This window comes from Gallinula chloropus (assembly GCF_964237585.1).
Source record: "Gallinula chloropus genome assembly, chromosome: 8".
NCBI classification, from domain to species: domain Eukaryota; kingdom Metazoa; phylum Chordata; class Aves; order Gruiformes; family Rallidae; genus Gallinula; species Gallinula chloropus.
The window spans coordinates 10,596,900-10,621,393 of record NC_140093.1 but is presented as its reverse complement, the minus strand read 5'-3'; the positions used below and the strand labels follow the sequence as shown (position 1 = coordinate 10,621,393).

Sequence of the window (24,494 nt, the reverse complement as noted above, 5' to 3'; positions counted from 1 at the left end):
GCAAGATAAAAATAACCCCCAAAAGCCTACATTCAGCTTGGAAGCACAGTGCTGAGCCAGGGACAATGATAATAGGAAAACACAATAGTTCCTCAGAGCAGCCCTAAAATAATAGATTATAAACGGGCAAAGGGGGAGGAGAAGGGATGGAGTGCTATTTTATCACTATTCTAAAAGCATTCAGAGGAAATAAATTTGGATCCATCTGACAGTTCTCAAAAGCCGAAATGTGCTAAATATAATGCTGAGCTTCCCTAAATAAAAAACATGTCAGCAAGAGTCTCTGGGCCAGCAACTTTTTAATATCTGTGCTTTTTTGCCCCCCTTCCCTTGCTTAGCCTTTGCCCCATGATGGTTATTTGCCTTTCTGGAGAGCCTAATCAGGAGCTATTAGAGACAGTCACTCTCTAAGCTGTATAATGTTAAAAGTCCATTAGCTCACCCTAAGCAAGGCTGGCAGGAGGGAGATGATGTACTTGCTGAAGTTGAACGAGCTATTTGCATGCTGAATATCTGTAATCACTGAGCAATGCCAGGAGAACCGGAACGCTATCGCACGCAGCTGCCCAGCCACCTCCCGAACACACTCGCTTTAACACCAAGCAACGTGGCCAAACCTACCCAGCACTGAACCTGCAGAAGGGGACAGATGGATGTTTTTCAGCAATTCCAGGCACCAACTAGGCAGGCTTTAAAAAAAAAATAATTAGAGAGAAAAACTATAATAAGTAGAGAAACAGCAGCCCATCCTGCCCTTCCCCTCAGCCCCGCTCCCTCCCATTATGCATGGTTGCTTGTACTACACACGGGTTAATGAAATATGACAGCTGTCTGCTTACTTTGGGTTTGATTGCAATCAGCTCGATCCAGCTAAGTGCAGACACTTAGTTTCAAGCATATTTTCAAGCCCCAGTGGACGTACCGGAATTTGGGTCCTGCCCTGTGACCCTCCAGCCCCAGCCATCACCTCCCAAGTACTTTTGGTCCCACCACCCGCCTGCCTTGTGCATTCACTGCTGCGCAGCGAGCAGGTTGGCCAGACACTTGAATAAACCCTCTTTACAGAAATGATTGCAGAGCCTGCAGCTGAGTGGAGCTGGGTCTAAGCACCAGTCACAGCCTCTGGAGAGCAGAGCAATGTGACCTTCAGGAATCTCTGGCCTTCTAAGGCTGTTAGAATAGTCTTTTTTCCCTGTATGCCCAGATTTACCAGAAAATTAAACCCAACCGGTTGGAGACTGCTAGCTACTGGTGGATGTTTGGCACCGGGACAGCATCTTGTGTGAAGTCAGTGACCCTGTATTTGTTTTAGAGCACCGTACCCACAGAGAGTTTGGGGATCATTTCACGTGGCCCATAACACTGGCCAACAGAAGTTGAGCTGAGAGCACATCTCACGCCAGGTGACTGCTCTTTTAGTGCCTGTTTTAGTCACTAACGTCTTAATTTGTAGCAGACACAAGCCTGTCTCACAGCATATGGTACCCTCCATGACGAGACCAAGAAGTGGAAGGCAGAGCTTGGATGTCCCTGTCGAGCCCAGAGCCACCATAGCTGAAAAACAAGGTTGCTCTCCACTGAAACAAGTCAATCAGGGACAGTCTAAGAATGTAGATCAAAATTAGATCTATTTCTCACAGTGAGAGGAGGACAGAAAAAGCAGACCATTAAAAACCAGCTCTTCCAACAGCTTTTGGGGGCTGGCTTCTATTCTGGGCATTGGATAGTTAAACTCCTGCTGAATTTTGCTGAACCTCCTGCAAAGAGTGACTGGTGCTCAGCTCTAGTTTTCTCATTAGAACACCAACCTATCTGCAGGCTAGAGTATCGGAAAATGTAGAGAAACTGATTTATCACAGCCAGCTAGAAGTGACTGAGGCTTCACATAACATGCTTGAAGGAGCAGAGATGGCAGGCTCTCACAAAACTCTTGGGCTGTTGTTCCCTTCTGCTCTAATTTGAGTACTCCCCCAACACAGCACAGTACCCCACCACCACTGGCTGGTGGTTGTGCCAGCTTTGCAGCAGCTCACGTGTCCCCCAAAGAAGTGATGGGTTCTTTGGAGTCTCCCAGAAGTGACAACTGGAACCGGTCAAATTAGCTGCTCCTCACCTTGTGCTACTGGCCAGAAGCCCTATGGAAAAAGCAAAGGCAAAATCTTGGTCCAAGAGTAGGACCTACACATTTTGCAAGTCTATCCCAGCATATACTTGAAGAGAGGACAATGGAAGAGGAAAAAAACACAGCCTTCAGTGTTCTCTGATACACAAAGCACACATCCCCTCTCTGGGCAACCTGCTTCTTTAAGTTAGCTACATTCTGTGGAAAGGAGCAAATGCCAGACCAAGATTCAAAACCAACAGGAGATTTAGGATTCTGCTGCCCTGGAAGACAGCCAGTCCAGGCAGAAGATACAGCGTTCTCTCAGACCTACCTGGGCAATTGCTTTCCAGTCCAGTAAATGGCCAAGCATCCTCTCCCCTCCTCCCAGAAAACCCCAAACCCACACACATTTTCCTCAAAATGCAGGAAGAACAAGATGGATACTTTTCAAAATGTTTTTTAATTAAAACCAAAAAAAAGGAGCACACACCAGAGCTTGACATGGGCTAGCCAAACTGCTGGTCATCAGGATGTTGACAGGAAGGCTGTGTTTCTGCATAACCCAGGAGCACTGGCACAGACAATGGGACTCCCAGGAAAATAACTCTGCCTGCCAGGCCACTGCTGCTTTGTGCTGAGCAGATCTCTCTCATGTGGTGATGGAAAACTTCATCCTGGAGCCCAGACTCTTTTTTCCAACAGACAGAAGTCCTGGAGACTGGGGAAAAGACCATTTTAACGAGTCTGCATTTTCCAAACACTTCTGGAGAGGATTCCCAGGCGGTTCTCTTGCCTCCCCTGGCAGGTTACACTGGTTTAAATGGAGACTCATCTTTGGCAATAGCCCCACTGGCAGCACCTGGTTCTGCTTCTGCTGAAGTCAATACGTGTCCTTTCCCAGACCATAACTGCAGCTGCACCGGGGCTCACGATCACTAGCCAATTGTGCTTTAAAGTTAAATCCTCATCTGCTCCACCTAGCCAGCAACTTCTGAGAGCTTCTTCAGGCTCATGTGTGTACCAGTAAATTCAAGTGAATGTGAACATCTTGGCTATGGCAATGGGCTGAAGTTTTCAAATATGCCCAAGAGATGAAGGAGCCAAAGTTTCATTTTAAAACATGACTTGGGCACTAGATCAGGTATTGAAACCTCCCTAACACCTAATAAAGCAGTTTCCAAAGCTGCTGGTGTGTTGCTCCACCAGCCTGGTTTCTTTAACAGAAAGGCTGGGCTAAAAAAGTGACACGTTTTTCATACACAATTTTTATCTGTTAAAATTTACTAGATATGCGCCTCATTTGCCTCAAATATTTAAAAAATACTTCAACCTGCTCTAATAATCACATTTTAAAACATGCATCAAGTTTGGATCAGAACAGCTTCTCTGGGATAATCGCTAAGCCCAAATTGCTGATTTAAGGCCTAAATATCAGTCACTGGCCAGCCAGCCACAAAAAGCCACTCCATCCTTGAACTCTTTAAAGTTATTTTTTGGCTCAGACTAACCCTTGTTACCATACATCTTACCCTACACACAAAAGGAAAGCGTATGTGTTTTTCAAGGCTACTCTTGCACCACAAGTTTACGTACAAACACAACTTCTGCAAACGTTGAGACCAAAGTAAGATCTCGTAGGTCCCAGGGTAAGTCAGAAAAGTCCACAGGAGTCAAGGGAATGGTAACTGCCATACAGGGATCAGGCATAATACATGCATTACAGAAGCAAGGTAGCTCCTTTGCTCGAGGTCTGGCTGATTCACTTTGCACATACCACTGCTTTAGCATTACATCCTTATCTAATGGTAAACCTGTTTCAACAACATGCAATACATATTAATGCAATATGCACTGCAACACACGATACGCACCCAAAGAAATATGCCAATGCAAAAGTCTGACTTCTCACACATAGCAGGGCTAACAAGGAAGAGCCTTTTACAGAAAGACAATCAAGAAATCACCTGAAACCATGAGCCCCGAGGGGCCTCAAGCAATCTGCAATACTGAGACCTAATAACAGATGCTATTTCATGAAAGAAACACAAACAGTGGGACTGAGGTAATGGCAGAGATTTCATTAGTGCAATTAACATTTATAATGGTATGTTCTTTAATAGAATTTAAATAAGGCTTTGAATAATTACACACACTAAAACTAACATTCCATAACCTTATTCCGCATGGAAAAGCAGCAGAAACAACCCTCTGGACTGTACAAGGTCCAATTATGAACAATTACATTCAAAAAGTAGATCAAAACAGAAACAATGCTTTCCCCAAAAAGCTGCATCATCATCTTTGAAGTCAACTTTCTCCCCTAGTGTGAGAAGTGTGAAGAACAGATGAACTGGGGTTCAGCCCAGTAGATTTGGCCTCATCAAATTACCAGTAGTGCTTTCCAACCCAGAGTCACTCCTCATTTCTTTAGGGTGATGGAAGCTCATGGAAAAAGAAGTGAATTTCTGAAGCAATGGGAAGTGAGTTCTCCCTTCCCCAGGCCCAAAAATGTACATAAATTATGGAAGCTTGAAGAAAAAAAAAAAAGTCTACATTACACTGTGGCATTTGCATCTACAATTCATGTTCTCCTTTATAAACTACTCACAGACAACGGGGCTGGGTGGGTGAAAAAAATCAAAGCAGCATATGAAATAGTAATATACTGTTTCAAAATCTGCACCGTCCTGCAGAACCAGGAATTATAATTTATTCAGATTGTTCTCAACAGATCCAATCTATGCTGGATATGTAAAAAACAAGAGACTAAGTTATCAAGGAAAACCAAACACAAAAAAAAACCCTGCACATGGCAAGAGTTTCTTAAAAATAAAACAAAAGGAAAAAAAAAATCCCAAAAAACTTAGATGAAAACTCAGAAAAATTTATCATCAATTCTGAAGTGGGGCCTTGTGACATCATCTGGGTTAATGAAGACAGAGATGGACTTCCCAGGGTTCTCAGTCACTAGCTGTTGCAACTTTTTGGCTAATCGGTCATCAGGCTGGTTGGTGTCCCCTCCATCTGACTGTGGGGAGGGGATGCTGGTGGTGCTGCCCCGCCGCTGGAGCTCTAATGTTAGTCGGTTGGCTGCTTTGACATGCTCGATGGCAGTTCGAAGGTGTTCGGCGGGGTCTGAGCGGACTGAGGACAGCTTCCGTGCGTGCAGCATGACGGTTTCTTCAGAGAGGTGCTCCAGCATGTTGCACTGGGGGATGAAATAGTTAGGGCACATCTTGTTAACCAAGCAGTGCTGGAGATCATCAATGAGGCCCAGGAGGAAATGGGCTGCGTAGTCCTCCTGGGCCAAATAGCTGGCTGGTAACCTGTCGCAAGCCCACAGCATCATGCTCCGCAAGTGATATGGACTAATGGCTTTGGGGCGGGACAACAATTTGATGATGATAGCTTTGCAGGCCTGATAGGCTTGCATGAGGCTGCTGGAGATACACTTTTTCAGCTGCACTTCACTTCTGGCAAACGACAGCCTCCACTCATTGTCCTTCTTCCCCTTGTAAGAACACGCAGGCACTAAGTAAAACCCACTTATGACTTCCTCCTCTGTGATCTTCCCATCCCAGAAGTGGTTCTCCATCAGCCAGCTCTGGGCCACAGCTGGCCAACCTTTGAAGGACACCACAGGGACGATGTCGTACAGCATGCGGCTGCTGCCCACTCCCAAAATGATGGATATGATAGTCCCATTCTTTTCTACCTTCTCCACCTTTGGCATCCCTCGCTGAGGCTTTTTCTGGATCTCGGAGAGGACAATGCTAATGGAGTCGTAGAACCAGTCTGCAACTTTTGTCGGAGAGAAGAAATAATTGGTAGCTCCATTGATATGGTCCACGATCGTGCAGCAGTCCTTCCACTTGCTGATAGTTCCTTCATCGAACAGGCGCAGGCTCAGCCAAGAGTGGCACAAAGCTGAGTGGCGCATGTCCAGTGTGACTGGTTGGTTGCGGTCATGCAGCTTCAGTGCAGGCACAAGCAGGGTGAAGTCCATGTCATAGTCTGTGCCTCGTGCATAAACATTCAGCTCATCAAGGTCAATGTCCACCACACCTTCCCGCACACCACCTGACAGCAGCAGGTACTCGTTGGCTACAGGCAGCTTCTGGTCAAGTTTCTGAACCATGCCTGCAAAAGAGAGAAAGAGAAGTCCTTTCAAGAGAAGGCAAACAGATCTGGGACACAGAATTTCACCAGGATTAAATCCCGTTCCATGTCTGGCAGGAAAAAAAAGCAACTAGAGGTATCTATCCCTGTTCATGTAACAGAAATGTCTGGCAGGCCCAGCATTCACCCAACCTTTATTCCCACCTGACACAGGGCAGGACCTTTCCTGCACTCCTGGGAATTGGTGAAGTCTGTCCTAATTGGAAAAAAAGCAGAAGTCTGTGGTAAAACACAGCAAAGCTACTTCCAGGACTAAATTTGACTTCTTGAACACCTTCTAAACCAGTTTTCCACCATATTGTTGCTCATTTCCATGGCATCCAAATGCTACTCCAACACTTCAAAAGGAAAATAGAATATTAATTGACTCACTATTCTTATTTTCTCTCTGGTGTAAGAGAAAAGCTGGGTCCACATCAGGGGGTTGGTTTGTGTGTGAGGGAAGGAACAGCTACAAACGCCAGTTCAAGCAGATCTGATTTGACAATCTGCTTTACATTTACTGATGAACGAGGCAACACAAATGAAGGCAATACATCCTCCTCCTATGGGGCAATGGAGAGAGGTTGAACTATCAGGCACTTACAGAAGCCAGCTCTGAAATTGGTTCTCCAAGCTCTGATGATATCATGCCATCAAATATCTGACCACTTCCACAGACAGATTTCTATTTTCCTCACCAAAACCAGATGCTCCCCTTCACCCTGCACTTCCTGCACAGGTTGCACAAAGCCAATTTTTTACCGTGTATTCTGCATATACCTCTGTACCCTGCCCACAGAACACCAACAGCAGACTGAGAAGGAACTCCACACAGTAGCTGAGATATTAGCACCTTGTTCAGTGTTCAAATCAGGCTTAAAATTGAACTCTGCACTTGGACTGCTCTGTAGTCTGCTTCTGCTATCTGGGCTGTTTCACTCCTTGTGTTAGTCTTGTGGCTAAATGCTCTCGATCCCTCCAGCCTGCATTCAGCCCTCACACCCAGGCCACAAGAGAACTAAGGCCAGTGACTCTGTACAGAGAAGCTGAATCTCTTACAAGTACTGCAAAAGGGGTACATCATTATTTCTTACAAACACAAATGCACTAGGTTTTGTTAGCATGTGCTGCTTTACCTTTTGAAAGGCACTGCAGTTTGCCTACATCAAGAGTGGTCAGGCCGTGACCTTCTATTACTGGGAGGCCAGTCTTAGAGAGACAACAGTGGGAATAACTAGCCAGAGCCGTGAGGAGGTGAGCCAGAGAGCTGGCACTCATACTCTCAGACCAGGAACCACAGACAGATGCATTAGGAGTTTTTCTTCACTAAAGTGCTAAGCCAAATGATCAGCACCCGAGCCTGAGCACCCATTCTGGCATAGCCCCAGGTACTGCAGAGCCTTTCCTGACGTAATGCATCCCCATGGGATAGCAACTACTCCTGAACTGAGTGGGTCCCCTTAGCAGAGTGCAGCAGCAGCACCCCAAGGCGCTGAGTGCTGCAATCAGCAGAGTGGAACTGCAGTGCTTTTGGAGGGGGTCACCCACCCTTTCCTGCATGCTAGGACAGGGCAAGGAAACACTGTCTGCATGCACACAGGTAAGCCATGACTAGAGCAGAATCTAAAGCCATACTAACACCGATTCCTTGGAAGAGCCAAGGGGACTGTAGGAAGAGTACTGTGTGGGAGAAGGAATGCATCTTGGGGCAATACTCAGGGTAACTGTGCAATCCCCTGTGTGAAATTCCTTGTTAAATACACTTTGTTTCATTACTTCCAAGAACACTGGACCCAGCCCATTTTGCTGCACTAAGCTGGGATGATTTTCCTGCCAGGGATGAAAGGGCATAACCCTTTCCATTTCATGCAGCTCCAAAGGCTGCAAGAGAAGGAAACAATTCTGGAGGAGTGCTAAGAAATTCTTCCTGCTAACTCTTGAACTAATCCCATTCTGTGATCTTGCCACATGCTGCCCCATTCATCCCTAAACCTTCTGTCAACCAAAAGATGTTTTCTGATGCTTAGATACACATTGATCTACATTACCCTGAGCCACGAAGTAGCAATGCCTGCACAGGCTTCTCCATCCCTGAGGTCAAGTAAGTGGCAGTCACTCCTTCACTGCACCCAGAAGGAGGGGATTTCTCATGTGTACCTAAATTGGAAACAGCACTGACACACTGCTTCCAAATCCTGTCCTTGAACCAGTGCAAGCAGCCATGGTGCTTGACATCTTGGTTGCGAGTAGAGTCTGGATCAATCACATCATAGGGACAGGGAGCAGTTGCACTTTTCCATGCACATAAGTCAGATCCAACCCTTATGGTGGGGCAGCACAGCTATTCAGGGTATGTAAGTGTCCTGCTGGACACTACCCTACAGAAGAAACTGCCCAAACCTATAGAATTCAATAAAGGATGTATTTTTCTAAATATTTTATTTTCTAAATATTTTTAAACTTGAAGGATGAAAAATGACCTGTGAAGTTCTGCAGTGCACCCTTCACACCAAAACTTCTATCCTATGGTACAGTCAGAGCCTTTGATTTGGAAAAATCAAGCAATGTTCTTTTTCAAAGCCAGAGACTGTCCACTACGGAATCTACTGTGGGATGAGTTGGTCTCCTTGGCTTGAACAGATCAGATCCTCCATCCTTATGTGTGAGCAACAGAGTTGACAGTCTGACTCCATTCAATCAACAGCAAGTGGCACTCAAGCCCTGCTTTCTAAATGCCCTGTGCTCATCAGCCTGGAAAACAACAGTGTGCCTGTATGATCAACCTCCAGAGTCAGAGGAGAGCAGGAGCCACTCCTGCAATACCAGTTCTACATCATCTTACATCACTCCTGCCTTCACTAACACAGCGCCAAGCTTGGTCTGGACAAAGCCTGCACAGCCTGCTCTACTGGCAGAGGGGTGACAAAGTGCCAGCTAGCAAAGAGAAGGCTTCTGCATGGAAAACCTTTTAAGAAGTACCAGCCTATAGAGTCAGGGACACAGCTCTCCAAGCACTGGCACGTAGGTACTCGAAATTCTTTTCCCCACAGCAGAGGAAGAAAAAAAGAGCACCAATTTCAAGCATCCTTGGAATAGGAAAAGCTCTCTGCAAGCAGGACACACTTTAAACTTCCTCTAGAAAGAAAACGTTTTGCGTGCTCACCATTAAGTCTAGTTTGGGGCTGAAGACTCCTGAAAGCAAAAGGTCCCATACACTGCCAGTAAGTTACTTTATATTCCTCCTATGCTGGACAAGGAAAACCAAGAAAGTTTAAATCCAAACCCTTGAGCTCTGCCTTGTGCAGAATTTCCTCTTCGAGGCCTTGGACCAGCAACATCTGCAGCTCTGCCACAGAGCTAGAGAAGGAATTTTTGCTAACGGATCATCGCAGCATTGCTGATCCAATTTAAACTGTGGAGCAGGGGGTTGAGATGAGGGCCCCTTGAGGAAAATATATTTAGAACAGGCAAGGAGTGCTCTATAAATAGTTGAGATGGCCAAATTCAGGATTTGCTAAGGCTTTAGGAGTTTGCAATGCGTTCAAACTGCCCCCACCCCCCCATTCATAAATCTACTTGACATGTGAAGGGATTTCAAGGAATCCCATTAGGCAACATTGTATGGCATACAGTACCCTGGCACAAAGCTTTCATCCCAAGTTTTAACAGCCCAAACACAAACTGACAGAACCATGTGTAAGTACCACAGAAGTAGGCACTCCAGCTCTGAAAGAATCTAAGTGCAAATAGAAAGAAGAAACATATCGATAGGTACTTGACCCAAGTACCTAAGATAATAGCATCAGTGTGCCATTTGAGTCCTCTTCTTTTCATTCCAGTACCAGGACCATCTGGGAGGAAGAAGGAATAAGGATTACAGATAATCTTGTGAAATTTCTAGAAGCCCTGTGGAGTTGTCTGTATAGACCAAAACCAGAACTTGTAGTGGGAAAACACATAAAATATTATCTTGGCTGAAGGACTAGCTCTCATAGCATCAGAGTAGGTCCACAGATATTTAAGAGGTCTCTTACTGCTACTAGGCAGGACACACAACTTGCAGTCATATCTTGTGTGACATGTTCTTTTGGAAATCTTGTTTGATGCTTTGCTAAGCGAGAGATCGGCGTTCACTTACCACTTCTGTCTAAAGCAAGAACTTGAACTTCTGTTTTCCTACCTGTGTGACTAGTTTAAGACCTTTCCAAGCTTTAAAACCTGACATCACAACAGGTAACTATGCTTACATGAGAGACACAGGGAATGTGAGAACCAGAAGCTGCACCTGTAAGCCCAGCTTGCTGGTTAGCTGACCCAACAGGGGTGAGCAAATGAGTTCTACAGACAGAATTTCATTCCATTGTTGTTCCTTCAGTGGCAGGAAAATAGGATTTATTTCCACTCCAAGCATTGTGATACAAAGAGAATAAAGACAAAGAAAAGAGATTTTGCTTTTATGCAACATCTAGATGCATCCTTGAATGAACTGGGACTGTGACGCACATGACACAGAGACTGTTCTTCCCACTAAACAAAAGCAATGCAGTGCTGCTCTCCATCCATTACAGAGTTTCAGATGAACTGATTGCATGACGACTGCAGTGCACACTGAGATCTGCTGCTGTTCCACCAGAAGCTCTGTGTAAGTAAGGAGCAACCTACAAGACTTTGAAGAAACTGACTGCAAGGAAAAAATGACACAAACCCTTTCTGCTAACACATGCTTTTCCTAATTTGGCATTTCTTCCTGAAGCTCTCCTTCCCAATGGTTAGATACAAAACAATTGCTACCAAAAGAAAATGTGAGCAAAGAAAGATGCCATTCCATTAGTCTAACCTGGTCTCATAAAACCGAACGGGGGAATGCTCAGGGCAGTCACTGAATTAAGGGACCCTTGCACTGCATGGGAACTAGAGAGAGGTCAAAGTAGCAGCGGGGTGCTCAGAAAGGCTCCGCAAAGGAGGATCTGCAAAACCTTGCGTGCAGAAGCGTATCATGGGAGTTATTCTGGGAGCCAAGCCAGACCCAGGCACTAGCTCTGTACTGCTCCTGTTCTCCAACTTAGATCCCAGCATCAGCAGTAGCAAATGCCTTGCTCACACTTCATACCAGCCTGCTGGGGAGGAGACAATCCATGCAGTGCACAGACTTGATTTTCTTCCTTGACCCCTGACTCACCCACTCCTCCTGCACAGCCTGCAAGGCTCCATGGAAGCTGCTGGGACCACGAGTTTCTGTAAAAGTCTTTACAGACTTTCTGTGCCAGGAAGGGTTTGCAAGCTGGCTCAGAAAGCTAATGTAGCCCCTTGCAGATCATCTTCAATCTAAGATTGCACATGTATTTATATGTCACCAGCACAGAAGGCAAGCAAGAGGCTACTAAACCACAGATACTTTGGCCAGGCTGCTGAAGACCTTTAGGGCCACAATGATGCCTAGAGGTATGTAAATGATGCACACAAGCTTGTCTGTGGGGTATACAGCCAGGAGCCTGCCCTGTGTCTCCAGAAGAAAAAAAGCCCAGGTCGATGGCAAGGGGCTGGCTGCAGCCCACAGGCAGCTGTGCAGTGCAGTTCAGCAAGTAAAAGTGATGCTGCCTGCTGCTCCTCATTACCGAGCCTTTCTGCTCCCCTCTCGACTTTACCATCTAATCTGATTTGAGAAGCAACACAAGCCTGCGTAACATCAGCTGTTAAAAACAGCTGCAGCGTGGAGTAAGCATTGAGCCCCACACTGCAGTTCAGAAGATGCCAGAGAAACCTCTCCAACCCTGCTCAAAGACCCAAAGAACTGTGGGTTCAGTCTAAGGACAGAGTGCTGTCTGTAAGTAATCAGAACTGGGACACTTGGATGCTTTACACACTTCAACACATGCTCATGGACAGAAGTGAAAGGAGAACTGGACAGAATTAGAAATATCGTTCTCCCCACTCCTCTGTCTCCCTCACACACCATGAGAAAGCCTATAAAATTTGAGATTTTTCTGTAGAGAAATCCAACACCTGAACTGGCATTCCCATTGATATCTTATTCCCCCTGTTCCTTCTTACTTTGCGGGTAACGATGTCCACAAAATAAGAGGTTTAGATGCTCATTTCCTCAATCAATACCAATGATGTGATGTTCTGGCACTGATCATCAGCTGACCTTGCATTTAAAGTGTCTAAACACCTCCAAACCATTAGCTTGTGCTCTAGCAGAAGCTTCCTGTTACTTGCAGCCAGCCTCGTACAGTCCTGACTATTGTCTTAAGCAACATATTTTAGCAATTGTACTGAAAGAAAGTGAGCATCACACTGCTGCTATTGCACCCCCAGCGCCTGGGAAGAAACAGAAAGTCCCCGTTGACATCAGTAGGGCTGTATGTTTAAATTCTTCCATTCCCAACCAGGGCCCAGGGGCAAGTGAACTCCCATGCAGGGAAGGTCTCCAGAGGGGTTTCATGAAGCACCCATGTTTCTGAGGAGACCAGAAATGCTGGGAATTGCTTTTGATTCAACAGATCTGATTTCCCTTCATTGGTTCAGCACTTCCAGCAAGAAGCAGCGTAAAGCCTTTGTAGGGAAGCTTGTCCTGTAGCACTACATGCCCCAGCTCCAGGCATTTTTTTCTGGGATATGCAGAAATGTGCCAGTGGGAAACTAACTGCACTTTTAGGGGATGCAGAGCCTGAGCCCAGGATCTAAGACAAGCTCAGCCCACCCAGGTTTGAAGGAAGTTGATGTAGCTGCTGTCCAAGGCAGGGATAGTGCCCATTCATCTTACTGGGGCAGCCAAAACCCACTATTCTGGTTGTATGCCCCCATCATTGCCTTCTGGCAGCCTAGGGAGCAGACATAGAGAAAGGTTCTTCCTTGTAAAGGTGATCTGTGATCACACACATATACCACTGCCTTCCTCTGTTCTACTGCTGTATCCTTCCACAGGATCCAGAATAGTCAGGGCTGTCGAGTTTTCCTCCCAGTTCTACCCAGTTTGAAGTGGATGCCTTTTCTTTCTTCTTTATAAAATCATTACCCTCCTGTAAACCCCAGAAGCTACGGAAGTCTGACCTTGTGGATGCTCAGAAAGTGGCTGGAATTACTCAGAGGGCACTAACCACATGCCGGATGTCATTAGCAGAGAAACAATTTGTAAGCTCAGGATAAATCTCAGGATCCTCTTCTTTGCTCCGGTAATTCTTACCCTTGGCTGCTGAGAGAAAAACATGAAACCCCAGCGAGGCAAAGAAGAAAAAGCTTTTGTGTTTTTTTCGTAGAGGCGCTAGACAGTCGCTCTGCAGTTCCTTGGCAATTCTGCTGCAAACAGCAGATCCTGCAGAAGAGGAAAGTTGTTCAAAGGAAAGATCCCGGCAGAGGCCTCTCCGCTGCGCCCGAGTGACGTGTGCTGAATTTCAGGGGCTGCTTTAAGGCAGGATGGGAGGCCGGCTCTGATGCAGCTGGGTTGCACTGATTCTTCTGTTTCCCTTGGTAATTGCAAATCTATTTATGAGCGGCACAAGTTTTTGTTACGCAGAAGAACTGAGAGAGTCAGCTCTTTAGGAGAGTCTTGAGTTACAAAGCACATTTTGAGAGGGCTGGTGGCGGAAGCAGGCAGGGGGTGGGAAGGGAGTGGGGAGACTGAACCCTGTGATACCAGTTCGGTCAAACCTGGGAGGCAAGCGAAGGATGCTGCTCTTTGCAGACTGATACACCAGTGTCCTACTGATGCTGCTCCTTTTAGAAATCTTGTGATATTGTGACAGAACACACTGCAGGGACCCAGCACCCCCCTTGTAAAAGAAACCAGCTTCTTTTTCCAAAGTCTTCTTTAAAAACAAAGTAGTGTCCCAGTTTTTTTTTTCCAGTTCCCAGGTGCCCTGGTGGAAGGCACCCAGCTAGCTGAAAGCCTGTATGCCAATGCAGAGGGGCATTTCATGATGCAAGGGGGAAAAAAAAAAAAGAAGAGAGATGGAAGAAGAGGGGAGAAGAGAGGAGAAAAAGCCCAGGCTCACAGTGTGTGCCTGTACAGCAAGACAGTGTTGCCACAAACACCCAAACCCACCCTGGCACCAAAACCAGCAGTGTTGTTACTGCAGTGACTTGCCTGGCTAAAATACCCATGTCACAGAGAGCACAGTGTCAGGGCTGGACTGTGAACTGGCATTTTCAGAGGGAGGCCCTGCACTCCTGTGCAACTCTGCTGTGGGCTGTAAAGAGTTTTAAGAGCCACCCTCCAAACTGTTACTGGGTTTCCAGCTTGCCAGTCTGCTTATCCAGTGGACTTATTCCAGAGTTAGAGTAGCCAAACCGAGATAAGAGGGTCTGGAAGCTGAAAGCCTACAAACAATATGAAGTGCAAGTCGAGAGGTGCTTTAGGGTCTGAAGAATATGTGAGATGAAGTCTGAGAGCAGCTGACAAGCAGAACAGAAGGAAAAAGGGGCAGAAAGTGTGCTTATAAGAACAGCCTGCTGCTACACCCTGCTTAGCACTGTACACTGTATCCAGACGGTGTCCATATTTTTAAGTGTGCATAAATCAAAAATTCCCTTTGGAAACGGCACAAGGTGCCATTTATCCTGGAACTGCAACCCCAGAGATAAAATCTGGCAAGGGATAGACTGCTTTATCAGTTTACCCTCTGGGTCCAAGAGCACATATTCGGCAAGGGCTACCCATGGTTTAGATGGGCCATTTCTGCTCACACCCTTCCAGAGCACTGCTAAGTATTCAGCAAGGTGTTCCATTGAGGGAGACTCATCAGGACTCTCCTGGATCTGCTTACAAGGTAACAACAGCAGACACAAAACAGGTCAAGCTTCTTGAGTGCAAACCAGCAGTTTCTTGCAGGAGAGGCTTTGCTGCCCTTGTTTTCCTAGGCCCTGCACTGTTCTGTGCTCTTTACAAGAGCAAAACAAGGAAGTAAAGAAACTCCCCTAACTATGACACCTTCCACAGACCACTCAAGATTTTGCACAACTTTGTCAGCTTTCCTCCACACTGAAAAGTCCAACTTACTTAAACTTTGTATACCCTATTATCCTTCTCAGCACTTATGTGGCCCCTAGTATTGCTACACCATACATGAAATGAGGTGGTCAACACTGCATGTCACATGAAAAGGTGACTTCTGTGTGGATTTCTTCACAGTCCTCTTGGAAATACCTCAGCAGCCCTGCTTGCTAATCTAGCCCCACGCCTCTGCTGGTTTGCTCACTGTAATGGAGTCCTCCTCCCCAGAATTTCGTTTCACCTTCAGGACATTCTCCCTAAAGAAGCCAGAACCAATCTCACTGCTTTACAAAGGGCGTTGATGATGCTGGAAAAGAACAGTGGAAATAGGACAGAAGGTGGTTTTGGAGGCTGTACAGGAGAAAAAGGTTCCCAGCCTCCCTCAAGCTCTCATCCCAATCTGACTAGTCAGCGCCAGGTGCCTCTCACAGAAGACACGTGGCATCTCTCCAGTGATGAGCAAAGCCATTCCCTTCCAGACCTGGGAACACATTCTCCTCTCGCTCCAAGTCAGCCAGAGAAGCACGTGTACATGTCAGACAGAACTTGACTCCAAGGTTGCAAAAGCACTTTGGGCTCCTCTGGGGTGGTTTTCTGTTGTTCACCTGTCCTGAAAGGGCTAAGCTGCCCTTTCATGTTCATATGCCAACAGAGGGTTATGCCATCACACCTTCACGTCCTGTAAAGAACACAAGCATACTTTGAGTTGTTCTGTCAAGCCTCCTTCTAGCAGTTATCCAACATGCTGGAAGTTGTCTCCTCAGCTGTTCCTTTGCAGAGTTGTTTTATGCAAAATCAAGTCACAGCCAGAGCAAATCACAGCACTATTCCATATGAACTGGGCCTGAAACGACCACTGCCCATCCTCAGTGCCTGTCTGTTCTCTTACAACAGCTCTACCTCACCTCCTGCAAAACAGCAGAATTGTCCTTGACTCAAAAATTCTCCACTAAATCATCCAGCAAAGATAAAACTTACACATGGAGTATACAGAGGAACAAACAGCCATCAAATGGTTGATGGATAACCACAGCTGTAATTCAATCTAATGTTCTTGATTTTCCCTTAAAATCCATCAAACTTGGCTCCTGGGGTCAGTGACATGATCAGAATGGCATCCCCCTTGATCACACTCATTCTCTTCATGTACCATGACTAAATCTATTTAGTGTTACACCATGGGGAAGGTCAGAAAAAAGGAGAGTGAAGGATAATTCCAGGAAACCAGCCAAGCCCCAAAAGTGTCTTGGATGCAGGAAATCTGTTCTCTAAGTGCGGAAGGAAAGCAGATGTCTTCAGAAGCCTTTCTGAGGGATCTGGTGGAGATGAAGACATGAAGTGAATCCTCTCTCCATCACCCAGAATTCACTGGACTCCATCCACACAGTCCTGGCCAACCCCTCTGACAGATCCTATATCCAAACAGTGGGGGAAGCGAAGACAGATAGGCCAAATATGGCTGAGACACCCAGTGCCAAAACCACAGATGAGCATGGAGTGGACTAGCAAGGTGAGGCAGGGAATGGATTAAACACTACAGCTGTGTCTGGGATCACCAAGCTAAGAGAAAGCTTTCCTGCCATTCTAAACAATTTGTTAGCCATCACCAACAACATTGCCAAAGCTTTGTGGAGCCAGATCAAAACAAATATGTTTCATATAGGTGACAAGGTCCCGTGTACAGCATAAGCTGTATGAAAAATACTGGTTGGCTTCAACATTCATGCAGAATTCCCCTTCATCCACACTGCCAGGGCAGAAGTTAATAGCCCAGCTTTCCTGCTAGCAGAAAACAGCAGCTCTGAAGCACTTCCTGAAGTGAGTGGCAACACTTGGCAGAAATTTCAAGGGCATTCCTTCTCCCTTTCCATGGGAGACAGATAAGAGGAAAACCTAAGCCCCCCAAACCTGCCTGGCCATGTCCCATTGTTCCTACCTCCTGCCCCTCCTGCTTCGTCTTGCAGAGGTCATATTTGACAGCGCAGAAAAGCCAGCAGAAGTTTCTAACAGGGACTGTTAGTCCCTAAATTCTCGGATTTCATAGCCATTTATGTGCAGCTGAGTTCTGTCATCTGTTAAAGAGCATAGCAGGAAGCACTGTGTGGATTTGATCTCCATCAAGCGCCAAGTCCACGGCCCCAGCAGCTGTCAAGGATCTCTTATCCCTGCAGCACAAGCAGTGGCCAGGAAGCACAGAGGCTGAAACAATCAGAGTAAGAGCCAAAGGGAAAAGCAGTCACCACTACAGCAGAGCAGAACCTGGCCCTCCTTGAATGAAGGCACACAGTAAAATGCCACTGGCACTCCAGCACAGAGCTCCAAAGGTGGAATACACTGTGATCTTAAGGAAGCAAGAGGTCACATAGCCAGGTGGCCCTACAAGATCCAGGTATTGCAACTACTCTCCTTCCCATATAAGGTGCACAAATTGGCTGGTGGGAGGGAGGAGCTGGTGGAGCTCTGAGGCTGGGGCTGGCAGTGTTCACAGATTGCTAATGCTCTGTAAACATCTGCAGTGGGACGAGGGCTGTATTTTGGGAATAGTTCTCTGTTACCAGGAACAGGGCTTGAAATGCTAGTAGCCATTCAGGCATGAAGTACTCATGGCCCTTTGCACGGGACTGTCACCCCACTTTGCCTGCTGGGCTCACTCAGGAGAAATTCCAGGAGAGCAGCCCCACACCTGTCACAAAGTGGTTTTGTGCTTACCTGGCATGAAACAAAGCCTCTCACACACATTTATTTAGAGCAGACCTACTGATCCCTCAGCTCATCGGGATGATGGTTGCATTATGAAGTGAAGGAGAGAAGAGAAAGCAAAATTGTTGCTGATCAAATACAAAGTTCACCAAGTACATTCCAGGAAGACATTCCCTCCAATAGCCTTGTCCCAAAGTCCTTTCTCATCTAAAAATCTAGTGGAGTATAGACATAAACAAAATTTGGGTCCAGGGAACTTTCAGAAACTTCCACAAAAAAACATGTGGAGCTAAATCTCAGTCTCATTTTGCGAAGGAAAGCTGATGACTATCAAAGCTCACTCTTCAAATCTCATTTCCTATCAGGGCTGCTTCACTCTGAAAAGCTCAGGGGAGCAGGATCCTGTCCACCAATCCCCCCAGCGTTTAGGAGGCAGTATGTCCAGCCCAAATATCCATGAGACAGGTCATGAAATCATAGCAGTATCTTCAACTTTCATTTCCTCCAGGTATTTTTGCAAGAAGGACAGAGGAAAGACAGCTACCTCTGGAAATTCAAACCCTCTAACATAGTAAGTTCAGTTACTTCATTTAGCTTTCCTCTGGAAATGTGAGAACTAGAACTGCTGTTTACACTTTGCTTTATTTCATAGAGAACTTCATATCACTCCAGTAATAAACCTTAAGGAAAAATAAGTGTACTGGTAGATTTTGTCCTAGCACGTGTGCTGCATTTGAAGTTTCTCTCAAAAATTAAACTACCTTACATAGTGCATAATCTTGAATTTTAAACCTACAAATTCCCTAATACACCTGCAGCAATAATGAAAAATGCTGAAAAGCTTTGCTCACAAGTGCTGATGAAGCTGGGCTTAGAAGAGGCAGGTACATGGAGAATACAGACTCTCCAAATCAATCCCGTAATTAGAAATCTCACCTCTCTTTTATAGAAGTTGCTGTGAAAACACTTTATACAAAGTTTCCTTGGGGATGCTCAGGTCCTGCAGGGCTTGCTATCCCTTGCACGAAAACACTTCCCAGCACAGCAGGAAGGGATACTGTTTGAATACAGCCCTGCTACACAGAAAGCAACAACTAACAGAGTCCTCACTGGTTGCCCACTGACAGCTGCCCCCCTGCCCTATGATTAATGGACAAAGAAGAATACAGACCTCCTAAATTTGCTAACGTAGCCTACAGAATTAATTGCACGAGGTAGAGGTGGGAATATGAGGGTGTGACCTGGCCCTTTAACAGGGATGTTCAACCCTGAAGTCAGACAAAGCTGATGCCCAGAAGACATCTGTGCACAATCCTACTTATTTGCTCCTGGCTGCACTTGGCGAAAGGGCTGGAAGAGCCAGAGAAATACTGATTTGCTGCTCAAGCCGATCAGCACCACAAGTCACACAGTGAGCTGCACTGCCTTTCTGGCTGGGGTTGTTCTGCTTGTGCCCACATAGACCTACCTTGTTTGGATGGCTGGGACCAGACCTGAGGCCCCAGCGAGTTCTTCTACCCAAGTACTCGCTCCTCAGCTCTCCCTTGCTCACAAACCAACCCACCAGGACTTCTGCAATCAGGCAAAAAGACCTCTCAGTTTTGCTTCCCACCATGGAGGGAAGGTGTCGTGCTGAATGGGTGTTGGAGGCCTTCCAAGCTAGGCTCAGACATCAGCCAGCCCTCATCCACAGGCACAGCCCAGAGGAGGGCAAACGCATGTTGATTCCCAAGGAGGTGACATTTGCTTTGCCCAGACATGTGACTGGCATTCTCTGCCCACAGACAGGGGCACCACTAGAAGAACCAAGTAGAGTAGAATTGGCTGCTAAACCGCAACTCCCTGCCCCAACCTATATTCTGAATACTCAGAAATTAAGCAAGAAATATTCCGCTGAACTTTGGGTTTGAGGAGGAAGCAGCATTTTACCCTTTCCCAGAAAGATGACTTATGAAATGATGCTGCTACTAAAACATCTCTTTGCTTTCCTGAGCTTAAGACATTCTACATCGCTGCTGGTTCTTTAGAACACAATGCTGAGCTTCAAATCTTATTTTAAAGTTTGCTGCCAGTTACCCAGCCACCAGCAACAAAGCAGGAAACACTCCCCCTTGCTACGGGCTTACTCATTGCTCTTCCACGTATGAGATCCCAACAGAAGTTGACAAAACCTCAAGCTAAACCGGTACATGCAATCATCTCTTCTGTCAGCAGATGGCACGAACGCATCAGTGTCTGGGCTGCAGAGCTCAGCGGGCCTGTGGGATTTGTGAGCAGAGAGAAAGGAGACCGTTCAAAACAAAAGGCGATAGTTTCCACCCTGCAGTACGGGCATGGGAAGAAGCCACAGGCGGGCATACAACCGGCTTTCCCTACCACCTGCTAGGGTTTACAGCGAGGAGGACGAAGCCAGCTCTGACACAATTACTGCTACGAGAGGAAAGAGACCTCCAGTTCCAACTGATCTTCTATCAAACATTATGGTACATAATTTTCACCTAGTGTACGTTAGAAGTCCTCTGATATTATACATTGTATGGGGTGGGAGCAAGAGGTAAATTTAAGAGGGGATAAGCCACAAGACAGACACCAAAACTGTCTACAAATCCTATTTAATGCCAGACTTCCAGCTTGTGATGACTGAAGGGAAAGGCCAGCATTTTGTCCAAGCCATCTGTACAGTGCTCCTTTTGTGTTATTCCTCTTTGAGTATTTACACCACTTTACAGAGCGGCGTAACCGAGCAGGCAGCGCGCATCGTGGCTTCAAAGCACAACTGTGTTTATACAAGTGCTGCTAAGAATTTATTGCTAACGCATTCTAACGAGTCATGGAAACATCAGTGCTCTGAAAGAATCACTGCAGGCACGTTTAGTTCGAAATTCAGATTCTCTGTTTCTTCATTGAAAAGCAAGCACACACCTGGCACAGGCAGAGGAGCAGTTCCTGTGTTCAGGGGAAGCAGGTGCTCTGGTTTGAGGACACTGTCCTCTGCTGATTTGGACTGACCACAGAGGCGGCGAAATCAGTGCCTATCTAATCAGTTTCCCTTACTTATCTTCATCCTCGGAACAGACCGAATACAACACAAGGAGTCTAGAAGCATTTCAAATTAAGTGCAGAGAGAGTTATCTAGGAATTCACATATATCCATGCTATATATTTGTGGAACAGGATTGGGTTTTTGGAGCTGTTTCAGGGCAGTAAATGGAGACCCTACCTGGAGATGGGGAGGGAAAGAAAACATTAAGGAAAAGGAAAAAAAAAGACAAAAATACTGCCCAGTGTTATGGTAAAGTGGTATTTTTTATGTTTTGATCCAGCGTATAAATTTCTGAACTAACTAAATTTGAAGTGGACCTAAATCACAGAGACAATTGGAAGCTAAATCTAGCTTCTTACTCAAAGAAATTGTATTCCTATTTTGTCAGTGTGACTCCTCAGAGATTCAGGATACAGACCCTCTGCTGTGAGCAACGTGCTGTAGAATAGCTAAGAGGTTACACCATGACTCCACTGGTAGTACTGAGATCCATCAAACTGTCCGTGTGTCAGCTGAGTTACAGGCAAGCAAAGGAACAAGCCCAGAGTATTGCACTTAATGCAGCCTTAGAGGCGTGTGCTCTAACACAGACAGTTGTGAACATCTGGCAAGGCATAACACATCTGGGATGAGGGAACATCAAATGAAAAAAAACCCCAACAAGTATCCTTTGAGTTTACAGAAACAGCAAATGAGCTGGCACAAGGAATGTGTCAGCACCGCTGGTGCCGCATGCACTGTAGGACCACACCAAGCAACAGCACTCAGCTCTCAGGGGATGCTGGCTATCTCCTACAAACACTTCTGGAGGTGCATTTAGGTAGCTGTTGTCACACCCACACCTTAGGTGTAAGCCAGCAGAAACCTTAACAGATGACACACCTTTTTCTCATTACAGACATACCCCAGAGGAATTCTGACCCTGGCAATACTGCTCAGAGGGTCTCATGGGAAATACTGCTGGGATATCTCTCTTGCTGGCTCAAGCCATTCATATCCAGAAATACCCCACCAGCAAGCACATCTGAAGCTCCAGAACTGGTTTCCAGGTATTGGAACACAACGCCCAGAGTGGACTCCATACGTGTATGTTCACTGGTGCAGGATGCAGGGTGTCCTGTCATGTTCTTGTTTCCCCAACCCATCCTCAGCCAGGAATCTGAAAATAACCCTGAATCTCCACACCCATTTTCCCATTCCATCCCAGTTAAAAGGAAAGGTGTGGTGTGTAGGGCAAGACTGCGCAGCTCCAGCAGTTCAGTTATGCAAGGGGGCTGGGTGGCAGGGTAGTTTACAGACCACAGGAGGAAATCCTCTCCTCTAGGGAAGTCAGGGTAGCAGGGACAGACACACATAAGCAAAATAGCATGGGAACCACAGGAAGTGAATGTGGCAACCAGAGCTCACATGGCCACAAAGCTTGCAGATTCCATGAGGAATGATTGTTGAATCAAAAGGAAAGCAGGCTGGGCTTACATCAGAAGACATACATGGGTTTTAAGCAGTGAACAGAACCACTCATGAGCTCCCTGATTTAGGTGCTCACTCGACCAAGGGCCAGATGAGCTGGGCATGCAGCAGAGAGGAGCCACAGACTCTGCAATCCGGAGTCATGCTTTTGAAAGCCCGAGGTGTTTCAGCTGAGAGGCTTGAGACCAGAGTTTGCATAACAGAAGAAACAAGAAAGAAATGTGGAAACAAGTGAAGCAAAGAATGCTCAAGGCAGAGAGGAAATGCAGGAATTGGGCTTCAGGGGCGCTTGTGTTGCTAAAACTCAATCTCTTGATTGCATGAAGGATGAACACTGGGAGATGACTGGCTCTCTTGCCTGCTTGAGATGCTCAGTGCATACAGAGTTCTGGTTTAGTGAGCCCCCAAACCACTGCTGCATTCCCCACACCAGTGGCTTAAGTGACAGCAGCCTCTCTCCCTTACTTCCCCTTCTGCTCAGCTGAGCTGAACTGAACACAGGGCCACCACGCCAGCTCTGTATCCCTGGCAAATCGAAACATGCCTGCTAGATCAGAGACTGCTCTGCCAACCCTTGTGTTCAAAACTGTAACAGGAGCTCCTGTGTGGACTTGGCCCATAGAAACACGGAAGAACATCTACCTTTATCCCCCGGCTACAAGCTACCAAACTGCTTTACTAGACTTCCTTCCCCTGCTCAGAAACAAAGCTGGGATTCCCATAGCATCCTCCACTGGCTCCTGAAGCATCACTCTTGATTAAAAACAGAAACAAAAAAATGCAGTTATACGCTGGCCTCATTGCAGGGCACTCCCCTGGTATTTTGCCCCCTGCCCTGGAGAACAGCAGGGGCATGCCCCTACCGCTTGAGACTTGCACCAGCTCAGGTGTAAACCACATTGGCCCCTGACTGCCTGGGGCAGAGCTGGTGTGTGTGAGGGAGCAGAGCAAGCCCCTCTGCTGCTGTGAGTGGTATGACATGCCAGCAGCCTCCTGGGTAATAGGGGAAGACATTTTTTTACCTCCTCTCTGTTGCTGCAAATGTCTGTCTCCACACACCGTCCCACTGACTGCGCTATGGTCACTCCTGCACCCCTGCAAGGGCACTCACACACACAGACACACACACACGTGCCATGCAGGTGAGGTCTGGGACAGCCAGCCACACACTGCGGGCTGCATGCGTGCTCTTCCCGGTTTACTGTCTTTCAGAAGCTGTTAAGTTGAAAGGGGGAAAAAAGAATCAATAGATAGAGGAGTTGCAATCTCTTGTGGGTATCTGAAGAGCCTGGCTTTCAGCTATTTTCAGCAAGTTAGCACGGGGCTCTTACACGCTTACTTCTGCTCTCTGTGAGGTGAAAGCAGAACCACCGCCAGCTCCCTGACTCACACAAACACAGGGAGGGAAACATAAAACAAGCCGCCTGCTTGCTCTTTCCCAGGGCTTATTCACACCCTTCGTAACTACTTGATCTCCTGCACCAGCGCATCCCCAGGGCTGGGGCTGGTCTTAAAAACCTCTTGCTTGCTGCGTGTGAGCCAGATCTCAAACCTGACAGTGAACAGAGAGAGGAAAACGGAGCCCTGCCTGTGCTTTTGAGGCAACAGCCCCTGCCAGCTGGACAGTGACCACTGTTACATTTCCTTACAAATCTTTTTCTGCTCTGACAAGAAAAAGATCCATTCTTACCCATCACCATCATGTACCAACCTAATAGATGCCTACAGACCTGTGCCTCCCAAAGCCTCTAAATCCCAAGTCATAGATGAGTGTTTGAATTGTGTTCAGGTCCTGGCACTAAGCAAAGATGTGCTGGAGATGCTTGATAAGTTTGTGATGCTCAGCTTTTGGCCATATTGCTAAGTCTCACTTGTTTTCTGCATCCATCTTTTTGCTGAAGACCTCTGTCTCTGGAGTCCTAAGATGGGGCAAAAGTCTCAGCTTAATTTTTTTTTTTAAATAGTAATTCCCATCTATCACAGCTGCAAATAACAGAAAATATACCAAAGGGGATGAGACTCAA

General features: G+C 46.5%; 1 protein-coding gene across 1 annotated transcript in view; it reads right to left on the bottom strand.

Annotated features, from left to right (window-relative positions):
• Positions 1-4,979: 4,979 nt before the first annotated feature.
• The window catches only part of MB21D2 (Mab-21 domain containing 2), a gene marked incomplete at both ends in the record, with an annotated part of 57,372 nt that continues 37,857 nt past the window's right edge, over positions 4,980-24,494 (bottom strand). The window contains one exon of the mRNA XM_084267292.1: positions 4,980-6,244. Coding sequence (XP_084123418.1) covers positions 4,980-6,244 — 1,265 coding nt within the window. The remainder of the gene's footprint in view (positions 6,245-24,494) is intronic.